The sequence below is a fragment of the Podarcis cretensis genome (genome assembly GCF_951804945.1).
Source record: "Podarcis cretensis genome assembly, chromosome: 11".
In the NCBI taxonomy this organism is placed as follows: domain Eukaryota; kingdom Metazoa; phylum Chordata; class Lepidosauria; order Squamata; family Lacertidae; genus Podarcis; species Podarcis cretensis.
Window position 1 is genome coordinate 9191114 of NC_137180.1, and position 26091 is coordinate 9217204.

The window sequence follows — 26091 nt, forward strand, 5'->3', positions numbered from 1 at the left end:
ATTAAAATGTGATGGGCAACGCGGCGAGAAGTGTTGCGTAATAATTGCTTGAGATGGTATCGTATAACTTTCCACATATGAAGGAGAATGAATGCTCAGTAAACAAGGAGACGCCTTATAATCTCCCTGCCAGCTTAGTACAAACAAATCAGGATGAACGCTCAATAAAACAGGTTCTCTGGAAGCAGCCTCAGTCCCGCTGGGTCCAGCGGGACCTACCCCTGCATGAGCACGCACAAAACTGCAGCTGTAGTTAAAGCATGAGACGCTCTCCCCTTCCCTCCTCCCTCCAGCTTCAGAAGCATTTACAGGAATAGCCGAGCTTCCCAAAAGCTGCAGCTTTCCAGGGCCGTCTTTGAAGTATAACAGCAGGCATGGTTTGGGGACACTTTTGAGCAAGCACTAATTGCCTGCAGCTGTGCGCTGCCTCCCCCTTGGGGGACCTCGGCCTGCAACGAGGAGGAACCGCAGAATGGCGAACTGTGGCACATCTCGGGTGTGAAGAAGATGCTGTGCCCCTGACAATTTAACTCTCGGCTGCCTGACTCTGGATGATGGCAGATGTGAAGCCCTTGCCGTTAAAAGCACCCCTCCGTGCTACTGCACAGTTGCTAGCCTGGCTTTGTTCCTGATGATATAACACAGCTGCAGGCATTAATTAACACCCCTCTTTTATTTTATTTCGCTCTAAAGGAAGTCATTCAGACCCTGGTGATGGAAGACTTCTGAAGGCATTTTAAACCTATCGCTTGTAATCACTGGCTCCCAAATCCACGATATGATCTTTTCCAAATGGGCGGGCAGAGCCTCCTATTTAATTTCCAAGGAAGTGACAACAGCCTTGGCAAAGAAGGAGCCTTAATGACACATCCAGCACAAAGAAGCAGCGGAGAAGCCTTGGAGCCTCGGATTAACTGTTCACAGGGCAGCCCTTAAGCATCTTCATATGTTTATTATCCTGGGGGTGGAGAAGAGATTGCTTTCTTCCTGAAAGCTCCCTGTGCTCATAAATCACATCAAAAAGAATACACAAACATGTACCTTCCATGCTAGTGTACCAGGACCAGCCCAATGTAGTCAGGTCTGTGCCAGAAAGGAAGGTGGCAAAAAAGCAGGATTTGGGGAACTCCAATTTTAATTGTGTGGGACGCAGGTGGCGCTGTGGGTTAAAGCCTCAGCGCCTAGGACTTGCCGATCGAAAGGTCGGCGGTTCGAATCCCTGCGGCGGGGTGCGCTCCCGCTGCTCGGTCCCAGCGCCTGCCAACCTAGCAGTTCGAAAGCACCCCAAGTGCAAGTAGATAAATAGGGACCGCTTACCAGCGGGAAGGTAAACGGCATTTCCGTGTGCGGCTCTGGCTCTGGCCAGAGCAGCGATGTCACGCTAGCCACGTGACCCGGAAGTGTCTCCGGACAGCGCTGGCCCCTGGCCTCTTGAGTGAGATGGACGCACAACCCCAGAGTCTGTCAAGACTGGCCCGTACGGGCAGGGGTACCTTTACCTTTTTAATTTTAATTCAGTCTCCCCCTGACCCTTGGAACAAGGTTGTCTCTAAGCTGTAGGGTGAGCTGCCGTCTCTTTCTGCTCGCTCCATAAAAACAAATGGAATGAAAGCCCCTTCACTCCACTTGCTTGCATGAAGGTGGAGGTGCCACGAGGGACAGAGGTGCAGGTCCTTGTATGATGAGCAGGACTGTGCCTAATTTCAAGTGTGCTGGTGTGGCATGCTTGGAAGTACAGTGGTACCTCAGGTTACAAACACCTCAGGTTACAGACTCCACTAACGCGGAAGTAGTACCTCGGGTTAAGAACTTTAGCTCAGGATGAGAACAGAAATCATGTGGTGGCAGCGGGAGGCCCCATTAGCTAAAGTGGTACCAGAGGCGTCTTACCCATAGAGGCTAGAGGCGCAGGGCACCAGGGCGCCAAGTTCTGGAGGGCACCAGGGAAGAGGCAGAGGCTGGACGCACTACCTGCCGGCATCAGCTCGCTGCCCTCGCCCGCCTCCGCCATGCCGCTCCAAAGCAGCGCCACGCCTGGAGCCTCCACCTGCTGTGGCCAGCACAGCACGAAGCAGCCAGCTGAGCCGGGAGCCGCCGTGTCCAGCCTCCACCTCTTCCCCGCCAGAGGAGCTGCCCTCCAGCTGCTGCCCACCTCCTCCAGCCCCGCCGGCAGTGCCGTCCTCCCTAAAACAGGTCGACAACTCTGGGAAAGAGGGGAGGCCACCGGCGGGATCTTCGCACCACGGCGCCGGATATGCTTAAGATTACCTTGAGTGGTTGTTGTTGTTTAGTCGTTTAGTCGTGTATGATTCTTTGTGACCCCCTTCTCCTTGTGCCCTCAATCTTTCCCAACATCAAGGTCTTTCCCAGGGAGTCTTCTCTTCTCATGAGGGGGCCAAAGTATTGGAGCCTCAGCTTCAGGATCTGTCCTTCCTGAGTGGTACCTCAGGTTAAGAATGGTTTCAGATTAAGAACGGACCTCCGGAATGAATTAAGTTCGTAACCAGAGGTACCACTGTACACAAAGTGGTACACATTGCTGCCTAAAGCGGGGGGCTCCTGCAGTGGCGTAGCGTGGGTTGTCAGCACCCGGGGCAAGGCAAGTAATTTGCGCCCCCTAACCCATGGATTTGCACCCCCTAACCCATGGATTTGCGCCCCCTAACCCATGGATTTGCGCCCCCTAACCCGTGGATTTGCGCCCCCTAACCCTAACCCCCAGATGTTGCGCCCGGTGCAGCCGGCCCCCCCCTGCACCCCCCACGCTACACCACTGGGCTCCTGGAAGAGCAGTAAGGCCAGAATCTGAAGCTACCTGACTGTACTTCTGCATGGATCAGAGAAAAGAAACTCTTGAGGTAGCACTCCCCAAAGCACACACGCACTGCATAAGATGAGATGCTGGGGGTCCCATAAATTACACTCTGCCTCGGGCAGCAAACTAGCCTGAGCCACCTCAGCAACACACAGCAGATGCCAATTTGTCTTTCTTTCCCATTACAGAAAGCCAACCCCCTGACACGAGCAGGGTGGCCTCCAGGCTGATGATAATCACCTTGCTTCCCAGAATTGCTTCACTCCGTAAACGGTGCCGTCCACCCGCATCTGGGCTGCGAGCTAACTGTTTTGAGGCAACCACAGAGGATGTCAGTAAAATGTTGAATAATATTCTTTTAATGGGGAATAATCATGTCGACCTGGCAGCACTCACGCAGCATCTCCATATGGCAAGCACATGATCCGAATTCCACACTCTGCACCAGTCCTCTCTCTGTCGGGTTTCAAAACTGCTTCAGTCTAGGCGATGATTCCGCAGCCAGCACGTGATTTGCGATAGCTTGCTGGAAGAATGACTGAGAGAGACAGAGAGGGAAACACGGGGAGATGAGAGCGGGACAGTATCATACATTGTTTGAGCCATGGGAATGCACTGGACTCCTGGAGCTGTCACTGAAAATGGCCTCCCCACAGCAAGGGCTGTCCATCTCACTCGTAGTGCTGGCAAGTTATTTCCATGGGTGGGATTCAGCTAATGAGTCCCATCAGTGGAAGCCCTGCACAATGACTTCTGCTTGCATGACAGGGTTTGCCTCACTGGCTCAGGGTGTGTGATTGCGGCATGTCATGCGAACTTGGCTGGTTGGGTGGGGTTATTCAACTTGTGGAGGGCATTTCCCCTATGAGAACCAGTGGTGCAGTTAGGTAATCACACCCCTGGTTTACATGTCAGTGCCGGATTTACATATAAGCTAAACAAGCTATAACTTAGGGCCCCACTCTCTTGGGGTCCCCAAAAAAAATTTAAAGGAAAAAAAAACTGGATGTACATTTCCAAAATACAGTGGTACCTCAGTTTTAGGTTAAATACGCTTCAGGTTACAGACTCCGCTAACCCGGAAATAGTACCTTGGGTTAAGAACTTTGCTTCAGGATGAGAACAGAAATCGTGCTCCGGCGGCGCGGTAGCAGCAGGAGGCCCCATTAGCTAAAGTGGTGCTTCAGGTTAAGAACAGTTTCAGGTTAAGTACGGACCTCCTGAACAAATTAAGTACTTAACCCAAGGTACCACTGTATAAGATAAAAAAACAAATAAATTAAAACCTACATACGGCAACAGTGTTTTGTGTTGTGCAGGCTCCTATGATGTAAGTAATGGGCCCTGCCTGCTAGCCTGCTCCCTAAAATATCACTGGTTTGCTCATTTCTATATATAGGGTGCCTACATTCTGCATGGACTAGTTACATGGCAACATGTGCCAATGGCTCTAGATACCTGTTAGGTCCATAAATTACCATATAGCATATATTCAACACAAAAAACAGTGGCAATTTGTTGTTGACGAAGACAGCTGGACATATAAAGGGCCCCATTGCCTTCAGCAGCTTAGGGCCTCACCAAACCTAAATCCAGCCCTGTCTATATTATTGCACTGACTTCACAATGCGGTAAGCCAGCATTGCTGTATCTGGGTACCTTCCTGAGCATTAAGCCAAGTGGTTCCTTGGCTTCTGCCTAAATGGCAACCACCTGAGGTTGCTCAAGCCCAGCTTTTCTTCCTTCCCATCTGAAGAATGACTGTAGATCCTACTTTGCATTTGGGTGGGTGTTGTGGTGTCATTTTGGGGTGAATTAATAGAAGCAATCACTCACTTGCTTGGGTGGGTGGGTGGTATTCTGCAGCACGTCATTGACACCACCATAATGAATTAGCGGTGGATCAATACTGGACTGGCCACAAATCGTTCTGCTTTATTTACCGTATTGTTCGCCCCATAGGACACACTTTTCCCCCTCCAAAAATGAAGGGGGAAAGTGTGTGCGTCCTATGGGGCGAATGCAGGCTTTCGCTGAAGCCTGGAGAGCGAGAGGCATCGGTGCGCACCGACCCCTCTTGCTCCCCAGGCTTCAGGAAGCTATCCGCAAGCCTTGCAAGCCCGGCGGGAGTTCCTGCAGGCTCACAAGGCTTGCGGGCAGCAGCCTGCAGCCCCGGTTAGTGTCTGCAAGCCTTGCACGCCTGGCAGGAGCTCCCGCCGGGCGCGCGAGGCTTGGGCCGCCTGAAGCACGCGGAGCCCTCTGGAGGGCTCCCCGTGCTTCGGGCGAGTGTCTGCAAGCCTTGCGCGCCCAGCAGGAGCTCCCGCCAGGCGCGCGAGGCTTGGGGCGGCAGTGCCCCAGTGTTACTGCATTGTTGCTGTTGGAGGGGGCAAACTCTTGTGGTATAGTACAACCAAACAGGACAAAGAAAACCCTGAAATGTTATTGGTATTCAGCAGGAAGCTGAAGTATTGAAAGTGGGATTTCTGCCCTGATACCATCATGAGCACACATTCTCAGGAACACACAATAAAAAGGACTTTGGGAGGGACAGCTTGGAAATAATATAGGAATCTGCTGCTCTAATTCTATCTACATTTAATCATATATGTCAGGATAAATATGAAGGAAAGTGTGTGTGTGTGTGTGTGTGTGAGAGAGAGAGAGAGAGAGAGAGAGAGAATGAGTTGTAACCTTTCCCTCAAGGCCATCATGATAAAATGTAAAAATATTATCCCATCTTAAAAGTTAAGTCCTAACAAATTACAGTACGTAATGCGCATGCAATGGGAGGTTAATGGGAGGTTGCCTGTTTTTTAAAACAACAAGCACAGAGGAAGCCAGGTCCAAAGTAAGTAGGTGGATTATTTTTTAATAGGTCATAGGATGAAATGCAACTCCAGCGAGAATTATCCACAGCTCATTGCCATTCGATAGCTCTTTGGTATTTTCCCCTCCCCCTTTTTTAAACTGAAGGATCACAACATTGTCAACCAAAGCTTAGGCAACAAATCCATCGCTGATTGACTATTGTAATGTGAGAAGCAAGCGGGGGGGGGGGGGACTTCATGGCTCTGTAATCCAACAGAGGAAGCGCAGAGCAATTGCAGGGGTGTGCAGGAGGGGAAGGGGGAGGCTATTGGACTAAAGTCACCCCCTCCTCTAGTCCCTTTCCTGAGCAGACTGGCAGCATATGAGCTTCTAAAAAAGAAAAGATGCTAAATATGCACAGCATTGCTATTGGAACAGGCAGGAGAATTGTGCTGTGCGTGTGTCTTCCCGTCCAACAATGTGTGTGCAAGTCTGATTTCACACGTATCTTGTCCCTTGCGGAGTGGGGCACATCAATGACTCCAGACCAGCATAAAGCTAGGGTATTGTCGTCCCTTTCATACATTCTTTTTAATATGCATTCATGACTGTTTGTGTTCATAATGGTTGTTGTTGTTTAGTCGTTTAGTCGTGTCCGACTCTTCGTGACCCCATGGACCAGAGCACACCAGGCTCTCCTGTCTTCCACTGCCTCCCACAGTTTGGTCAAACTCAGGCTGGTAGCTTCGAGAACACTATCCAACCATCTCGCCCTCTGTCGTCCCCTTCTCCTTGTGCCCTCCATCTTTCCAACATCAGGGTCTTTTCCAGGGAGTCTTCTCTTCTCATGAGGTGGCCAAAGTATTGGAGCCTCAGCTTCAGGATCTGTCCTTCCAGTGAGCACTCAGGGCTGATTTCCTTAAGAATGGATAGGTTTGATCTTCTTGCAGTCCATGGGACTCTCAAGAGTCTCCTCCAGCACCATAATTCAAAAGCATCAATTCTTCGGCGATCAGCCTTCTTTATGGTCCAGCATTCACTTCCATACATCACTACTGGGAAAACCATAACTTTTACTATACGGACCTTTGTTGGCAGTTCATGATGGTATCAAGCCATTTATACACAATCACACTTTGAATACTGTTCGTGACTGCCGAAGTTTCAAGAGTGGCATACGGCTTTGTTTCCATTTAGTAGGTACCTGCTGAAGACTTTTTTTCGGCCACCAATGTTCTGTTGTGCATGTGTTTTGTCCTGCATTTGTTGTGCCCCTTCAGACAGCAATGGTGCCCCAGCTGAAGCCTGCACAATAAACTCCCAGGCTTAGCATTGGAGTGTGCTTCTTGCTTTGTGTGTGTGAGCGTCACACACACACACACACACACACACAGAGAGAGAGAGAGAGGGGGGGGGGGAGAGAGAGTGTTTACAAGTACAGCAATCCTACACCCAATTTCTTGCCTGAACTCAATAGACTTACTTCTGAGTATGCATGCATGCATAGAATTGCATTGTAAACATACTAGGCTCAGCATTCTTCTCCTCAGTTTCACCTGTCTGGACTCAGACCCTCCAAGTGTCCCTATTTTCCAGGGACAGTACCGGATTTACAGACGTCATCCCAGTTTCAGATATGATCCTGGAATGTCCCACTTTTCCTTAAAGGTAAAGGTAAAGGTACCCCTGCCCATACCGGCCAGTCTTGACAGACTCTGGGGTTGTGCGCCCATCTCACTCAAGAGGCCAGGGGCCAGCGCTGTCCGGAGACACTTCCGGGTCACGTGGCCAGCGTGACATCGCTGCTCTGGCGAGCCAGAGCCGCACACGGAAACGCCGTTTACCTTCCCGCTGGTAAGCGGTCCCTATTTATCTACTTGCACCCGGAGGTGCTTTCGAACTGCTAGGTTGGCAGGCGCTGGGACCGAGCAGCGGGAGCGCACCCCGCCGCAGGGATTCGAACCACCGACCTTTCGATCGGCAAGTCCTAGGTGCTGAGGCTTTAACCCACAGCGCCACCTGCGTCCCTCCCACTTTTCCTTAGGATGTCCCTATTTTCATCGAAGAAAGGTTGAAGGGTTTGGAGTTATGTGACCCCCTGAGCCAAGGAGATAAGTAACTTTACAACCTTTAGAAGGTATCTGAAGGCAGCCCTGTATAGGGAAGGGTTTTTTATGTTTAATGTTTTATGATGTTTTTATATATGCTGGAAGCCGCCCAGAGTGGCTGGGGAAACCCAGTCAAGTAGGGTAGAATAATAATAATAATAATAATAATAATAATAATAATAATAATAATAATAATAGAATAGGATGTCCCTATTTTCATTGGAGAAATGTTGGACGCTATGTGGACAGTCCCACTTTTGATGTAGTTTTGCACTCAAGCAAATTCCCACCATATGGAGAACGGACTCTCAGGGAGATCTAGCTTATCTTTCCCCCTGAACTGCTCCTTTTCTATATTTTGGAAACTGTTTTTGCATGCGGGTGGCTGGGGGAAGCTTTTGTTGTATAAGCCCTCACATGTTCATTGTCTCCTCTATAGCTGCAAGAACAAGGCCACAGAAGAAAGGGAGCGAGAGGCCAGTGGGTGGAAGTTGCCGGCTTGGAACTAGTAACATAAAACAATATTGCCCTCTAGTGGGTTCATGACAAGTTACTTGTCAGGCCATTCAAGAGAAATGGGATGCAGCAGCAGCAGTCAACTAAATGTGTTTCGGATCAGGATGGTAGAGAGAGAGAGAGAGAGAGAGAATAGGTTATCTCTTTTATAGAACCAATGTTTATTTGTTAGGAAAAACAAGCATGCTTTCCATTAATGTATCATCATGCTCTTCTGTACCACAAAGAGCATGTGTGTTTTACTTAAGCCTGGAGACAGGTCTGCAGAACTGCTTACGTTGTGGAAAAATATTGTGTTTCTTTATCCCCAGGTGTCATTCCAGCATCCCTAGGTGTAACTTGAAACCTGCACAGCACCCAGAAGATTACTAATCTATTAAGGCTGCTATCTCTTCCACCTATGGATGGGGAAGAAATTTAATTTTTGTTTGCATTTTTAAACCAAGATATGAATGGAAACACAATCGCCCTTTGAAATTCACACTAATCGATTGAGTTCTTACAAATGCAGAACTGGTATTATGTGGCACCTGTAATTCCACTGACTGAAGCAGTCAAACAGGCATCTGTGGAGTAAGGTGATCTCATAGGTAAACTGGTCTCAAGGGCTTTATACGCAAATAGCAACACCTTGAACTTGGCCTGGTAGCAAACTGGCAACCAACGAAGATCTCTGAGCACAGGTGTTCTCAGTGTTATATGCTGACAAAGCTTCACTCCTGTCAGCAGTTGTGCTCCAGCATTTTCGCACTAACTGCAGTTTCTGGATCAAGCGTGACGGAAGCCCCACATAGAGTGCATTGAAGTAATCTGGTCTTGAAGCATGAACTACTGTGGCAAGGAATGCATGCCTTCCAACATTTCTCCGATGAAAACACAGATGTCCCCTCCAACATTTCTCCAATGCAAAGAGCAGGTGGCGCTGTGGTCTAAACCACAGAGCCTAGGACTTGCCGATCAGAAGGTCAGCGGTTCGAATCCCCATGACAGAGTGAGCTCCCGTTGCTCGGTCCCTGTTCCTGCCAACCTAACAGTTTGAAAGCACGTCAAAGTGCAAGTAGATAAATAGGTACCACTCTGGCAGGAAGGCAAACAGTGTTTCCATGCACTGCTCTGGTTCACCAGAAGCGGCATAGTCATGCTGGCCTCATGACCCAGAAAGCTGTCTGCAGACAAAACGCCGGCTCCCTTGGCCAGTAAAGTGAGATGAGAGCCGCAACCCCAGAGTCATCCGCGACTGGACTTAACAGTCAGGAGTCCCTTTACCTTTACCTTTAAGGAAAAGTGGGGCATTCTGGGATCAAATCAGAAACCAGGACAGTTTCTGTAAACCCAAGACTGTCCCTGGAAAATAGGGACACTTGGAGGGTCTGGAATAGCCATAGCTGTGAAACCAGGCACAGTTTGTAAAAGGCTCTTCTAGCAGCTGGCGTGTTTATTGCAATTTCAGTCTCTGGGCAATCCCTCAAATATGTGAGAATGTTAAGGACAGTAGGAAAGGATATATTGAATAAGTATTATCCTTCCTTCACTCATGCTAGTGAATATAATAATAATAATTATATAGTGAAGTCTATAATAATTATAATAATAATAATTATAGTGAAGTCATGTAGCAAAGCAAAAACTAGCTGGAAGCTAGTTTGCAGATTCATTTGAATTTCTTAGTTAAGATTATTTCCTGGTGTCCCCTTTATTCCTACTTAAAAGAATAAAGACACAAAAGTCTTTCTGAGCAAAGTAACAAAAAGTTTACTCACTTTATTTCAGTTCACGATATGATCCCTGAAAGGCAGACTCTACTTGGTAGTTACACAAAGAAACTGTGAGTTTATTTCCTATGGAGACCGAACTCATGTGCTGCTAGCTGAGAACCAGCAGACAGCAAAAATTACACTGAGAGAATACAAAATGGCTGCAGGAGAGCAGCATGGCAGCAAGAGATAGGACAAGACAACAGACAAGAAGACAACAGACAAGAAGACAACAGACAAGAAGACAACAGACAAGAAGACAAAACAGACTGATCAAGACTCAGAAAATAGCTGCATGACTGGGCTCTTTTATGGAGTCATCCACATGCCACAATCAGCAGCACTGATTCCACATTTAACCACCACCACCCCGGTCTGGAAGCACCCTCAGATAATCTGTCTGGAATTTACTCAATTAAATGATGGTTTAGGTTCTTGACTGATGTTGCCTTGAGATTAATGCAGCCAGTCTGTGTGCTTGCTGCTGCTGCTCATCATCATCTCATAATGCCTGTTCATGCAGGTCATTTGCGAATAAGTAGATCACTACAGAGGCAATATATATTTCTGGTGGAAACCATCCCAGGCAGATTGAACGGTGTAGAGGCTGACATGAATTCACAGGGTTTGGGGAAAGGAAGAAGCCAAAATGCTGTTCTTCAGGATCAGATTAGATGTGATTTTAATTGCATTTTTGTATCTTGAGCTTGCCATCAGCTACATATTTCTTCACAAAAAGCATCAGCAGGGGACAATGTGTTCCAGGACAGAAGCAGGGTATAGGGAGAGTTGCTATTTGCCCATTTTTATTTTTTAAAACAATTTATTGTCAGAAATACCATCTAACCTTAAGCATACAATGCATTGAGAAGGCAACCAGCTTTCGCAACCAGCAAGTCGTTTCAAGGCAACAAAGTATTACTGTTTTTCAGATTCTCTAAATAGCCCCAAATGATAGTTCACTATCAGCCCTTCTTGCATTTTTCGCAAAAACAATTGTGTTACTGTTGAAAGTATTTTTATGGAATAGGGGAAAACAACAGACCAGCACTACAGAAATTTCTGTACCAGTCGATCTCATTAAACAGAAGTGACATTGTATCTGTGCCACACAGTTTTGACAAATTAGCAGAAATAAGATTTCTGCCACCACCCTCCCCTTATTGGAAAATTAATGCCATAGTGATTCCTATTTTCATTGCTCCTCTCCCTGATCAGAACTGTGGTGAAATTACATGGAACCCTCTCATAGGGTTGTTGTGCGGATAAAATAAGAGGATGAATAACCCTGAGTAACTGGGAGGAAGGATGGGATATATATTTTTTGAAGTGTAATCAAAATAGTGTAGTATTCATGTGGTTACTTTACCACAAAGTGGTCAGCAGTTGTTTGAATTATCGTGGCACTATAAACGTGGCTTTTGTTGTATGTTGTGCATTTCGAAGAGAAAGATGCTGAATTCTTTATGGACTCTCAGCATGTGGAACTGGTCATGAGGAAAAATGGGCCAATGGCTGATTTTGCCATAAGAGAAATACTGGTAATTTCCTTGAAGGAAGAGCTGCTCCATGGCTCAAGAATCTTTGCTTTCCGAAGCAGGAAATCCAAGAGTGCTCACCTCAGCAAGTGAAAAACATAGGAATTTATTTATTTGTTCAATTTATATCCCCTCTTTCTTCCAAAAAGCTGGTTCTAACCCACTTCTCCATTTATCCTCAAAACAACTCTATAAAGTAGATTAGACAGAGAGACTGTGGCTGGCATAAGGGCACCGAGTTGGCTGCACAGCTGAGTGGAGATGTGAATCCTAGCCTCAGAGATACTAGTCCAGCACTCTAACCACTACCCCACACTGTGGTTTTAAAAACGGGGTTTTGTATGTGTGTGCCCATCATACTCTGTGGTCCTCTGAAACTGAGTAGGCCATACTAAGGTAAATTCCAACCTGTTTTTACTTCCTTATTGACATTTGTGGCTAGCACTTCTCATGGGAAGGAGAGAACTCCTGATATAAACGCAGTGTAATGTAGCGGTTAGAATATTGAACAGAGAGTGGAAGAATCTGAATTCAAATCTTCACAAACTCGGTGAATTCACTGGGTGTACCCGCCTCCCAGCCTAAACTGCCTCACAGGATTATCATTAAGGATAAATGTGATCGGAGAACAATGTGCAAAACCCTGAGCTCCTTGGAGTAAAGGTGGAATAGGTAAAGGTAAAGGGACCCCTGACCATTGGGTCCAGTTGTGACCGACTCTGGGGTTGCGGCACTCATCTCGCTTTATTGGCCAAGGGAGCTTCCGGGTTATGTGGCCAGCATGACTAAGGCGCTTCTGGTGAACCAGAGCAGCGCATGGAAACGTTGTTTACGTTCCTGCTGGAACGGTACCTATTTATCTACTTGCACTTTGACGTGCTTTCGAACTGCTAGGTTGGCAGGAGCAGGGACCGAGCAACGGGAGCTCACCCTGTAGCAGGAACCCCCCCACCCCAATCATTCTGTTTGTATAAACTTCACACACACACACACACACACACTCACACACTACATACGCCACATTTCTGTTATAAATTCATAGAAAATCAACCATACATCGGATTTGCACTGTTCCATTTTATTTTTACTCCATTTGACAAGAACTAACAAAGGGGGGTGGCTTAGTCCTGGTCAGCCATAATCCCTTCACTGTCTCAGCACATCCACAGGAGCTCTGCCCATACCAACCCTGATGATCCCAGACAGAAGACAATCAAGATCACAAAGAACTTGCATATGGGAGTGGATTCAGCTTGGACTGGAACAAAGGACAATGATCAGATCTTCCCTCTGGGGGCAGGAAACTGCAAACTCCCCTTTGTCTCCTGAAGTGACTCATGGGGAGGGAGGAAGGGAGGAACCAGCCAGGTGACAAGACACTTAGGTTACCACCAACTCCTCCCTCAACCCCTCCTTTCTGTAATGTATGCATGATGTTACCACCACAACTCCTCCCTCAACCCCTCCTTTCTGTAATGTATGCATGATGTTTCTGGGGGTGGGCTTGATCTACAGGAGGGGAATTTCAAAAGTTTTTATAAGACCTTGCACACTATTCTTCTTGGTCTTTCCTCTCTCCTGCAAGTGAGGGGAATACCCTGTTGCAACAGTTCAATAAAGACCAAGCCTACAGGCTGCTGTTTTGCTCCAAGTTATCCTGGTTGGTGTCTTTGTTTTGTCCAAGGGAGCCCTCGGATTTTTCCTGTAACAACCCCGTCGCGGGGATTCGAACCGCTGACCTTCTGATCGGCAAGTCCTAGACTCTGTGGTTTAACCCACAGCGCCACCCGCGTCCCAAAGGTAGAATACAAAGGTGATAAATAAAAATATAACTTGCAGCAGAAGCCATCCATTTTCCAGCAATAGCTGACCTATCTTAGAATAGTTGTTGTATGAAACAGTAGATTAATAACCCCTGTGTCATTTTCAATAGTTCAGAGAGCTGTAATAGACAGATTCCTGGCTTTATCATTTCAACAAGGTCAAGCAATGGGAGGATTTAAGACAAGTGTGAGAAAATGTCTCAGTGTATTTCATTATCTTGTCATTGCTTTTGCAGTTGCATTTGGCACAGAAACCCAGCTGAATTTTTCCAAGCAGCTACTTTCGAAAAAGGCATGAATCCTGAAAATACATGCCGCCATTCCAGCTCCAAGGCCCAATCTGCCCTAGATCGCCCCAGAAGTTCCTTCAGGCTATGCTGCGATACCACAATAAAGTATTTCAGGCAAACGGCACATCAAATTCTTTCTCTTGCGGGTGGTCTTTTGAGAACAGTAGGACCCTGTCTTGCCAGTCATGATAATAAGAGTGTTTACAACACTGGAGATCAGTGGTTCACTTAAGCAAAAAGATTTACTGCACTGTAAATTGCTTGTCTAGACAGATTTGCTGCTCTGATCTCTGTAAAAGTAAATCTTTGACTCTCTTAAGGCTGCAATCCTCAAGCCACTTACCCCAGAAAAGTCCTACTAACTAGGGTGGGATTACACCACAGCAAGTGACTGCAGACCTGAAGCCTTAGAGCTACAGGGCAGATGTAATCTGCTAGGCTGGGAGCACATTGTACATGGTCATGGGTTAAAAGCAGTTTCCCATCCTCTTAATCTGCTTTTCTTTGTGACTGACAAAGTGCAAATATTCTGCAGGAAGCCATGTCCCCTTGAGGCAAGCTCAATGACTGGAAAATCTCAAAATGTAGTACACCTGACTGAGCAGAACCAGTTGACTTTTCTCTTGCAGTTTCCTAGGGAAATACTGGCACCCTGTTTCCTGTGAGAGCTCATCCAAGATGCCACCAACATCGTCTTATGAGTCTAAGGCAGGCATAGGCAAACTCCGGCCCTCCAGATGTTTGGGACTACAATTCCCATCATCCCTAGCTCACAGGACCAGTGGTCAGGGATGATGGGAATTGTAGTCCCAAACAGCTGGAGGGCCAGAGTTTGCCTATGCCTGGTCTAAGATCTTGAAAGCTACTGACATCATGCCTCTCTTGGCTTGTCTTTTTTTGAAAGTAAAAAGCCCCTTACAGGAGTGTCAGCTTGGCCCTGTAACTGTGGGTGTCCAGGGCTACGGGTGCCATCCAGCATGGCCCTGGCCACGAAATTTGTGGGTGCCAGGCCCCTTCATGGGAAATTTTGTGGGCACCCAGGGCCCCATATGTCTCTAGAATATCACAACAGTTCAGGCAAAAGGATCCAACAGCGAGCTCATTACAAGTGTCTGGATTGAACCAAACCCAACCCAAATAAATGTTGAGAAATTAACTATAAGCTAGGCCACATCTCACTGATGTTTTAATGTTTGTTATGTGGGTTTAAAAATGGAGGCAATGAACATAAAACAGTAAAACCAAAAGCAAACAAAGTGCAATATTATTTAGTTTATAAGACGCATTTATTAGTTTATCTTACTGGATATTAGCCATAACAGATGTATTAGTTAACAGTAGTTTGATAGTCTATGACTCGGCTCAAACTAGGCAAGATCACTACATTATAGATCAACTAAGTTACCAGCCTAAAATGTTTAATTGGTTAATTGGTTAGATTAATAAACACTTTTAACCAAGTAAGAAGGTGTTCCTGATTTTAAAATTTATATATCATTTTAATACAAATCTTGATAAATACCGTTTTATAAAAGAGGCAGGTTCTTCTAAGATGGCACCTACTATGAAACAAGTTTTGTATTAGCTTCAAGTGGAGAAATTGTGCAACCTGATTCAGGACATTTGCTTTTGTCCAAATGCAACTTTAATCAATTAATTAAAATTTATTAAGTCATATGATCAAACAGCTAAGATTTGTTGACAATGGTCCCACAAAGCACTCATTTCTCCTGCTTGCTCCTCCTAATAACTAATAGAGTCCAACCCTTCGCAGGGCTGGGGCTGACGGAAGTTTAGACCAAAACATCTGGAAGTCATTAGGTTGGTGAACCTGTTTCTCATCCATGCTAGTGGAAAGAGCTTCTGAACATGCTCTTTGAGCCCCCTCCTGTCTTCCACCATCTCCTCAAAAACTCTATTCATATTTTTACATTTTAATTCTTTCAGACGTAGTGAAATAAATCTCCAGAACAATACTACACGATCAATGTTAAGATCAAATCAACATCAAAATCAATGTTGCAAAAATCAAATTACATCTAAGTGTGCGCCATCTGTAAACTCTGGCTCCAAAAGGACTACAGAAGCAGAAATACTTAATATATGGCATTGAAACAGGACAAAAAAAGACAGAGGTTGAAGGGCTCTTCTTACTCATAGTGAAAGCCTTTCAACGAATCAAGCTCACTCCTGGCATGTTCATACCAGACAATCCAGACAGGATCTGCAGCAACATAAGCTCCAAAGAAGGCTTTCTCAGGTACTCTTCCCATTCTTCTCTTTTTGTGTAAACCTGACTAGTATAGTCTCTTGTAACCAGTCACTGTGGATGATCCATGCAGGAATGCACTTTATGATCCTTGCCTTTAGAAGGTATATATAAAAATGGGGAGACACATTAATACCTCATGCACATGGTTAGGTTTCATAAGATTCAGGCTGATCATTTTTGCATGTGATTTTTACAGGATAGCACATTGTGGGTGAATAGTAAACGCTACTGCTCAGATGAGGGCTTTCTCGGTGGTGGCGCCTGCCCTGTGGAACGCCCTCCCATCAGATGTCAAGGAGATAAACAACTATCTGGCTTTTAGAAGACGTCTGAAGGCAGCCCTGTTTGGGGAGGTTTTTAATGTTTGATGTTTTATCGTGTTTTTTAATATTCTGTTGGGAGCTGCCCAGAGTGGCTGGGGAAACCCAGCCAGATAGGCGGGGTATGTATAAACAAACAAACATTATTATTATTATTATTATTATTATTATTATTATTATTATTATCTGCCTTTTTTAGAGTGGCAGTAAGAAAGGTGCAATGACAATGGGAGCTTCCAGGCCAACTGTCTATTAAGCATCCATGCAGAGACGCTCGCACAAAAACTTGTGCTGAAATTATAGGACATTACCTACTTATCGTGCAATGCACCTTGCGTCTGCTTGCTCAGTCCACAAGCTGGCAAGGGGTTGGGATGTGGCAAATTGTCCACCATTTCACTCCCTAGCCCCCTTACCCATTTAGGGTTGCACCCAAGGTTGCAATCCTAATTTTCATTGGGGGATGAGTCCCACTGGACACAGTGGGACTGACTTTGGAATGGGCATGGATCGGATTGGGCAAGAAATAATATTATTGAAGAATAGTCTTCAAAAGCCACCAGTAGCCCCTAGATGTTGATGATGGGGAATCCTAGCCATCTCCTTCATCTGATTAAAGTTTGCAGTTCAATTACCAAGAATTCATGAGCTAAGGATCCACATGTCTCGTCCCCAAATGTGACACACTCCAACGATTGTCGAGCAAAGTCTTCTGCTGACTTTACGAAGAGATTGGTCTCTACCCAGTTGGTCATTGGAGTAGAGACACCCAAAGGAGTCAAAGCCTAAACCAAGAAACAAACACAACAGCAGCAGCAACCTTTTCACAATCTTGAATGCTTTGTACATTATAGGAGGCTTAAATGACAATAAGTGAAAAAAGCGCATCTCCTAGGATGGACTAAAGGAGAGAAATGGACATGTTTCACATAATTAAGAAGAAAGAATAGAAAATGGCAAAAACATCCAAGGTCTCCTGGTATCTCATCTATGCAGACGATTTAGCTTTATATTTATTGTAAAAGCAGAGGGATATAAATTACCTGTATGATAATTCCCTTTCCTTTATATTCTGCTTGAAGCACTTTGGAAAACATACATACAAAAGCCTAGACAGACAAAATTAAATACAGGTTAGTGTTTTGCACTTTAATTAATTGCCGAAACATCAAGAATCCCATCCCCACCCCCCAAACACTCTGCTTTATCTTTCTTATCACTAGAGATAGAAGGATTTGTTAATTTTGGATATCTCCGTTTCTAATTTTTCCAATCTTAAATCCAGTTTGCTGGATCCATTTCTACAGCAAATTTGTGAATTTTATTTTTTAAAAAATCCTGATGAAAATTCATCAGCATTTTAGTGTGACTTTCTCCTAATAAACACAAGTTTTGCAAGTCATCCTTCCTCATATAGCACAGTTTTGTAGTTTTTAAATGAATGTATTCATTTATATGCACACTTTTACCTAATATGTGCATTTCTGTAAACATTAGTTGGATGGAGAGGTGCATTGCCAAATTCGGATAAATGCAAATTTCAAAGGATACATGGTGTCAAATGCTTGGATTTTGGGTGATTTGTGATATGGAGGGAGAATATAAGCTGCAAAGGAATTTCTGGGTAGTCTGGCCAAACTAGGGCCATTAAGAGAGCCATTGTGGGTCATGACCAGAGACTGGAGTATCTACTCTGGAGGAGGCAAAGGGCTTCTGGGAAGAAGAAAGGGGAAGAAACAAACCAGAAGCTTTCTTATTAGGAATTTTAGGTCCAGAAATACCAAAACAGTAGAAAAAAAACTGTTTATGTACGCTGTGACAGCTGTGCGGATGTTGCTAGCCCAAAGATGGAAGGAAGTGCCTACAAGAGAAGAACGGCTGTCAAAGATGATGGACTATGCCAAAATGGCGAAAATGACCGGGAAGATCAGAGATGAAGAAGATAATAAATTTAATAAAGAATGGGGAAAATTTATAAGTTACTTAAAAGAACACTGTAAACATTGGCCGGATTCTAAAAAACACACCTGCAATGTAACGAGACCTATGGTGAGAACTGAGTTTTAAGGAAGTATGGAGAACATTATAAGATGCAGTTGGAAAAGAATAACCAGGGAAACTATGGAGGGGTGGAGGGGAGTCAAGGAATTTGGAGAATCATACGTGTACATGATTATGACTTATTTGTGATGCTAACTGTTAAAACGAAAAATGAATAAAAAATATTTTTTAAAAAAAGAAGAAGAAAGGGTGAAATCCATCTTGGCGAGGGAGAAGGACAGACTGCCTGTGATGCTTTGGGCCATGCTGTAAGATCTGGAACCCCTCCATGAAGACTGAGGGTGTAAATAGGTGAATAAACCCTATTTCTTAAAGTGCGAGAGTCTCCACTGTGTCTTCTATTCTCCAAAGGGACACAGATCCTGTGCAGGTGCCTGTGACCCTATGCGCTCTGGACACTGCTTGACAGTTGGCTTTTGTAATAATACGTTTTGTTTCCTCTGTAGGTTGATGAGCATGCAGAAGAGAATCTTTTCTCCTTGTGGCACCCTCCTTGTGGAACTCACTTTTCCCTCAGAGATCTAGCAGACCCCCGACCTGATGGTGTTTAGACACCTAGAAAAACAGTTTTATTAGCACATGCCCACAGTATATGAGCAGTGTTTATTCCTATCTTAGCTTCTTCTAATGTGCTGCTTGTACTGTCTCTACATCCCGTTGCTCTGAGCTGCCTCAGGTGACCCATTGTTGTTGTCGTCGTTTAGTCGTTTAGTTGTGTCCGACTCTTTGTGACCCCATGGACCAGAGCACGCCAGGCACTCCTGTCTTCCACTGCCTCCCGCAGTTTGGTCAAACTCAGGCTGGTAGCTTCGAGAACACTGTCCAACCATCTCATCCTCTGTCGTCCCCTTCTCCTTGTGCCCTCCATCTTTCCCAACATCAGGGTCTTTTCCAGGGAGTCTTCTCTTCACATCAGGTGGCCAAAGTATTGGAGCCTCAGCTTCAGGATCTGTCCTTCCAGTGAGCACTCCGGGCTGATTTCCTTAAGAATGGATAGGTTTGATCTTCTTGCAGTTCATGGGACTTTCAAGAGTCTCCTCCAGCACCATAATTCAAAAGCATCAATTCTTCGGCGATCAGCCTTCTTTATGGTCCAGCTCTCACTTCCATACATCACTACTGGTAAAACCATAGTTTTTACTATACAGACCTTTGTCGGCAAGGTGATGTCTCTACTTTTTAAGATGCTGTCTAGGTTTGCCATCGCCTTTCTCCCAAGGAGCAGGCGTCTTTTAATTTCGTGACTGCTCCTCACCATCTGCAGTGATCATGGAGCCCAAGAAGGTAAAATCTCTCACTGCCTCCATTTCTTCCCCTTCTATTTGCCAAGAGGTGATGGGACCAATAGGATGGAAAGGCAGACAGGTTAAAAAAACCCCCACATACAGTGGTACCTCGGGTTACAGACGTTTCAGGTTACAGACCCTTCAGGTTACAGAGTCCGCTAACCCAGAAATAGTACCTCAGGTAAAGAACTTTGCTTCAGGATGAGAACAGAAATCGTGTGACCGCGGCAGTGGGAGGTCCCATTAGCTAAAGTGGTATGTCAGGTTAAGAACAGTTTCAGGTTGAGAACAGACCTCCAGAAGGAATTAAGTTCTTAACCCGAGGTACCACTGTATTTACATAAATATACGTGTGTTGGAGTGTGGAGAATTCGGTTTGAGGTGCGTCTCCTCCCTTTCACAGAACTGCAGTTCTCAGTGTCTAAACAATTCATAGGAACTCAGGAAGCTGCAGGGAGACCCTTGCTCTATGTAGCTCAGTACTGTCTACTCTGACTGCCAGCAGCTCTCCAGACAGGGGACATTCCAAGGCCCATGTGAAGATGCTGAAAATCACGCCTGGGACCTTCTGCCTGCAAACTTGACATGAGCCACAAACTTGACATGAGCCAACAGTGTGACGCGGCAGCTAAAAAAGCCAATGCAATTCTGGGCTGCATCAATAGGAGTATAGCATCTAGATCAAGGGAAGTAATAGTGCCACTGTATTCTGCTCTGGTCAGACCTCACCTGGAGTACTGTGTCCAGTTCTGGGCACCACAGTTCAAGAAGGACACTGACAAACTGGAACGTGTCCAGAGGAGGGCAACCAAAATGGTCAAAGGCCTGGAAACTATGCCTTATGAGGAACGGCTAAGGGAGCTGTGCATGTTTAGCCTGGAGAAGAGGCGGTTAAGGGGTGATATGATAGCCATGTTCAAATATATAAAAGGATGTCACATAGAGGAGGGAGAAAGGTTGTTTTCTGCTGCTCCAGAGAAGCGGACACGGAGCAATGGTTCCAAACTACAAGAAAAAAGATTCCACCTAAACATTAGGAAGACCTTCCTGACAGTAAGAGCTGTTTGACAGTGGAATTTGCTGCCAAGGAGTGTGGTGGAGTCTCCTTCTTTGGAGGTCTTTAAGCAGAGGCTTGACAACCATATGTCAGGAGTGCTCTGATGGTGTTTCCTGCTTGGCAGGGGGTTGGACTCGATGGCCCTTGTGGTCTCTTCCAACTCTATGATTCTAAATCATATGCTTTACCCATGAGTTGCTACCTTGCCTTTGCTTCCAGTAGATCCTACCTCCACTGGAGATAAGGACAGCAGGCTGTTGCTGCTGTAATTTCAATTTCCTTCTGGTCCCATAAATCCTAGAACGACACAGAAAATGTCTAAAACAAGTGCAGAATTCTTACCTTAGAGGCAGAATAGACTGCATATAATGGACAGACAAAGGTGCCTGTGGCGGAAGAGACGTTCAGAATCAGTCCCTTTTTTCTGAAAAACAACATGACATAAAACTTGCAATGTAAACACTCTTTCGTTTTGTAACCTAATGTAAAGAATACCAAGGGCTTCCAATAAAAGGTAACGGTAAAGGACCCCTGGACGGTTAAGTCCAGTCAAAGGCGACTATGGGTTGTGGTGCTCATCTCACTTTCAGGCCGAGGAAGCCGATGTTTGTCCGCAGTGATCATGATGTTCTCCAGGGAGGCATGGCCCTGGTTGCACCAAGTAACACAACTGGATTCTGGAAGTTAAACCAAAGTTCATTCCAGTTCGAAAGCTGCTTCTTGTGTTTTTCTGTTTGTTTGTTTTTTAAAATCTTGAACATAAGAAAGAGGTTTACCTTGACACCATCTGTTTCAAAATCATCCGTGTCATCTAAAAATATATATATTCATGAATAACAACAACAACAACAACAACAGCAACAATTTATTTATACCCCACCCATCTGGCTGGGTTTTCCCAACCACTCTGGGTTGCATGCAACAAAATATAATAATTTATATGAGCCAGAGCATTAACACAGAGTAGACCATCTGGAATGTGCTACATACCAAACTCCACAGCTCAACATTTCATGCAAATCCACCTAATTCACACTTCCTAAAACAATACTTGAGCCAAAACCCAGCTATCCTTTCGAATGCAGGCTTCTCTGAATCTGATCCAGTTCCCCAACCCAAAAACTGCACACAAAAATTACTGTATTTTTCGCTCTATAAGACGCACCAGACCACAAGACGCACCTAGTTTTTGGAGGAGGAAAACAAGAAAAAAAATATTCTGAATCTCGGAAGCCAGAACAGCAAGAGGGATCACTGCGCAGTGAAAGCAGCAATCCCTCTTGCTGTTCTGGTTTCTGGGATAGCTGCACAGCCTGCATTCGCTCCATAAGACGCACACACATTTCCCCTTACTTTTTAGGAGGGGAAAAGTGAGTCTTATAGAGCAAAAAATACGGTAATATATTTGGGGACAGGGTGTAATTTGTAAGCAATTTTCCCAATATTTTTTTTTTAATGTTATATTTGCTAATCTGTGCCTTTTTATTAACATTTCCTACGTTAATGACCGCTCCCCGCCTAAAACGGGGGGCACCCTTTGCGTGGACGCGTGCAGCCCCTAGATCTGGAGCGGCTCCAACAGCATAGGCTTGGCTTTGCCTTCCCTCAGGTGGGATACCTGGAGGTCTCCGCCTACCTCAGTCAGTTGTCCAATCCCACCTGGGGGAAGCATTGCCAAGGAGACCAGGCCAGGTAGGGGAGGGATTACCTGCCCACTTTTAGCACATTTTTTGGTTAGAGAACTGCATCACAAAATTTGGAGAAGTGCCATTTTCAAAGCATAGCTGCATTTCGGTTCATGTATCATTTTGGGAAGTGGAAATCAGGTAGGTTCACATTAAACTGTGAACTGAACAGAATGTTCCTTCACCTTCTTGGCTCAGACAAGGCTTTCTAAGAATGACAAGCATTCCGTTCAAATGTTGCACTTTTGTTCTGGCAAGCACACAACCTACAACATGTATCCATAAAGTGTGAAGCAGTCCACAGCAACCACAATTCAGTTTGGTCCTCAAAAACTCCTCCAGGATCTTCTCAATGAATAAGAAACATAGCTATCACCAGCTATCTACATTGTGTGAGAAAAACATCTTTGACCACAGCCGAGATGTCTGTGAAATCTCCCCCCCCAAAAAAAAAAAATCTTTATTTTCCACACATGCATACCTATTGTGTGGTACATACCTTGGTGACAGAGAAGATGTTGCAGTTGATGAGGTCCTATAGGGAATAAAAAGTGGATTACATGAGAGCTGACTGATCTGGTGGAGAGAAAGAGTTCCAGAAAGTTCAATTGCACATAATGTCATAAACGGGAATGGAGAGCATTTGGCGCTGCAAGCGTTGTTGAATTTCATCTCCCGTATTCTCCTACCATTGGCCATCTGGCTAGGGCAGGACAGGGGTTGAAGTTCAACAACATCTGGAGAGCCACAGGAAAAAAAGGAAACATTTAAGGATGAATAAAGGTTGTCTGTGCCCAAACATGCCTTTTAATATAATGTGGTAGGAAAATAATGAATTTGTTTGCATGGGGCCACCCCATCAATAGGGATGAGGTGCCCTGCCCCAAATAACAGGCTTTGGGAGACCATTAAATGGGCCACAAAATGTCAGATATAGCTTATTTATTTTTTAAAAAACCACTACTCTCTCTGTGCGTGGGGTGTGTGTATTTTCTACCTTGGATATCAAGATGTTGTGGGCCATTTTTCCATCTGCAGAACCATCTTTTGAGCTATGCACTATCAAGAACGGGATGATTGCTGTACTGTGCAACATCAGCTGCCCAGAGTGGCTGGGAAAAGCCAGCCAGATGGGCAAGGTATAAATAATAAATTGTTATTGTTGTTGTTGTTAGATGCACAGTGAAGATGCACTTGATTTATTCCCCAGTGATTAGGGTCAGCGGTGGAGCAAGCCAATTGTGGTGTAGTGGTTAAGAGCGGTAGACTCATAATCTGGTGAACCAGGTTCGATTCCCCGCTCCTCCACATGCAGCTGCTGGGTGACCTTGGGCCAGTCCCACTTCTCTGAAGTCTCTCAGCCTCACTCACCTCACAGAGTGTTTGTTGTGGGGGAGGAAGGGAAAGGAGATTGTTAGCCGCTTTGAGACTCCTTCGGGTAGTGACAAAGCGGGATATCAAATACAAACTCTTTAAATTGGGTGCCTGGGATGGCACACATGCCCTGGGCCCTGGGCAGGGGCAGCCACCTGTGGGGCGGGGTGAGCCGGGGCAGGACGTCCCACGGGGCCTCTGGAGTCTGTCTGCCTTCTCCCACTCAGCCGCCCTACAGCTGAGGGGGAGGCGGTGGGCGGACCATTTGGCAGCGCGGAGCCTGCGGGCGCCGAAGCCACCGCATCACTCCCAGGAGAGGTGCATGGCTCGGTCGTGCTGCAGGCCCCGCGGTGAGTGCCGCCTGTCATTTTGTCACCCCCGTGGTGACACCCGGGGTGGCCCGCCCCTACCACACCCCCTTTGTCCGCCCCTGATTAGGGTGGCCATGTGTCCCACTTTGAGTGTTGACCAGTACACATCTGGTTTAAAGTGAAGGAATAATCAGGTCGCACAGGCACGGCTGAAACAGGAGACAGCTCAACTCTCCCTGTTTTACTGCGTGCAAAACTGCATGGCCACTGCATCCTCCCCTTGCTAAAGGTACTGTAATCTATGCAGAAAAGATATAAATCTGGCTAGTAAATATAAGGCAGGGCACTGTCTGCTAGATCAGAACAGCTATTCGCTGGGACCAGTGAGATTTATAATATAGCCCTATTCATGTTTGTTCAGAAGCAAGTCCCATAGTTTTCATTGAGACTTACTCCCCGTAGGTGTACATAGGATGGCAGCCTCAATTTTGCTTTCTCTGTTATGTTCAGGCCATCATAAAGTTGGGCATTAGAGATTAATTCTACTGCATTTCCCCATTCCCTTCCCTTGTGCTTGCAGGTTTTTTTCCTGTGGATTCTGCAGAGACTTTATCATTTCTGTACTATGGTCTTCAGGGAAATAAAGGAAGGTTTAAGGACTTTGGCTAAAAATAGCTGGTCCAATAACTCTGTGGAAATGTCTTATTCTAGGGCGAGTCAAACTGGAACGTGTCCAGAGGAGGGCAACCAAAATGGTCAAAGGCCTGGAAACGATGCCTTATGAGGAACGGCTAAGGGAGCTGGGCATGTTTAGCCTGGAGAAGAGGAGGTTAAGGGGTGATATGATAGCCATGTTCAAATATATAAAAGGATGTCACATAGAGGAGGAAGAAAGGTTGTTTTCTGCTGCTCCAGAGAAGCGGACACGGAGCAATGGTTCCAAACTACAAGAAAAAAGATTCCACCTAAACATTAGGAAGAACTTCCTGACAGTAAGAGCTGTTTGACAGTGGAATTTGCTGCCAAGGAGTGTGGTGGAGTCTCCTTCTTTGGAGGTCTTTAAGCAGAGGCTTGACAACCATATGTCAGGAGTGCTCTGATGGTGTTTCCTGCTTGGCAGGGGGTTGGACTCGATGGCCCTTGTGGTCTCTTCCATCTCTATGATTCTATGATTCTTCTATGATTCTATGAGTCCATGTGGTGCCCTTCAAATGTTGCTGGACCACAATTCCCATCATCCCTGTTCATTGGCCCTTCAGGCTGGGGCTGATGGAAATTTGCATCTAAGAACACCTGGAGGAACTTGCGATACTGGCTACACTTGCTCTGTTCAGATCAAATGTAACTTGATCGAAATTAATTCAATGAACAATAAATGTTGTTGTTGTTTAGTCGTTTAGTCGTGTCCGACTCTTTGTGACCCCACAGACCAGAGCATGCCAGGCACTCCTGTATTCCACTGCCTCCCACAGTTTGGTCAAACTCATGTTCATAGCTTCAAGAACATTGTCCAACCATCTCATCCTCTCTCATCCCCTTCTCCTTATGCCCTCCATCTTTCCAACATCTGGGTCTTTTCCAGGGAGTCTTCTCTTCTCATGAGGTGGCCAAAGTCTTGGAGCCTCAGCTTCAAGATCTGTCCTTCCAGTGAGCACTCTGGGCTGATTTTCTTAAGAATGGATAGGTTTGATCTTCTTGCAGTCCATGGGACTCTCAAGAGTCTCCTCCAGCACCAGAATTCAAAAGCATCAATTCTTCGGCGATCAGCTTTCTTTATGGTCCAGCTCTCACTTCCATACATCACTACCCTTGCCTACTATCACTACCCTCATGGATCACTGCCTTGCCATGGCGAAGGGGCTTGAATAACTCAGAGAAACTATGAGCTATGCCATGCAGGGCCACCCAAGATGGACATGTCATAGTGGAGAGTTTTGACCAAATATGATCCACCTGGAGCAGGAACTGGCAAGCCACTCCAGTATCTGTGCCAAGAAAACTCCATGGACAAAGACAATAATAAATAAACAAACTAATTTCTCTTTTCCATATGAAAGGAAAGTGTGGGCCTTC

At 45.7% G+C, this 26091-nt stretch overlaps 1 protein-coding gene across 2 annotated transcripts in view; it reads right to left on the reverse strand.

Moving 5' to 3' along the window:
* Positions 1-14916: 14916 nt before the first annotated feature.
* Positions 14917-26091, reverse strand: part of HSD17B3 (hydroxysteroid 17-beta dehydrogenase 3) — a 28964-nt gene continuing 17789 nt past the window's right edge. For both annotated transcript variants that reach the window (XM_079996157.1, XM_079996156.1), the window contains exons 7-12: positions 22833-22868; positions 21425-21459; positions 20991-21072; positions 17288-17353; positions 16880-17029; positions 14917-16016 (exon numbers count right to left, since the gene is read on the reverse strand). In XM_079996157.1, the coding sequence (XP_079852283.1) occupies positions 15909-16016; positions 16880-17029; positions 17288-17353; positions 20991-21072; positions 21425-21459; positions 22833-22868 (477 nt within the window). In that variant the 3' untranslated portion in view covers positions 14917-15908. The remainder of the gene's footprint in view (positions 16017-16879; positions 17030-17287; positions 17354-20990; positions 21073-21424; positions 21460-22832; positions 22869-26091) is intronic.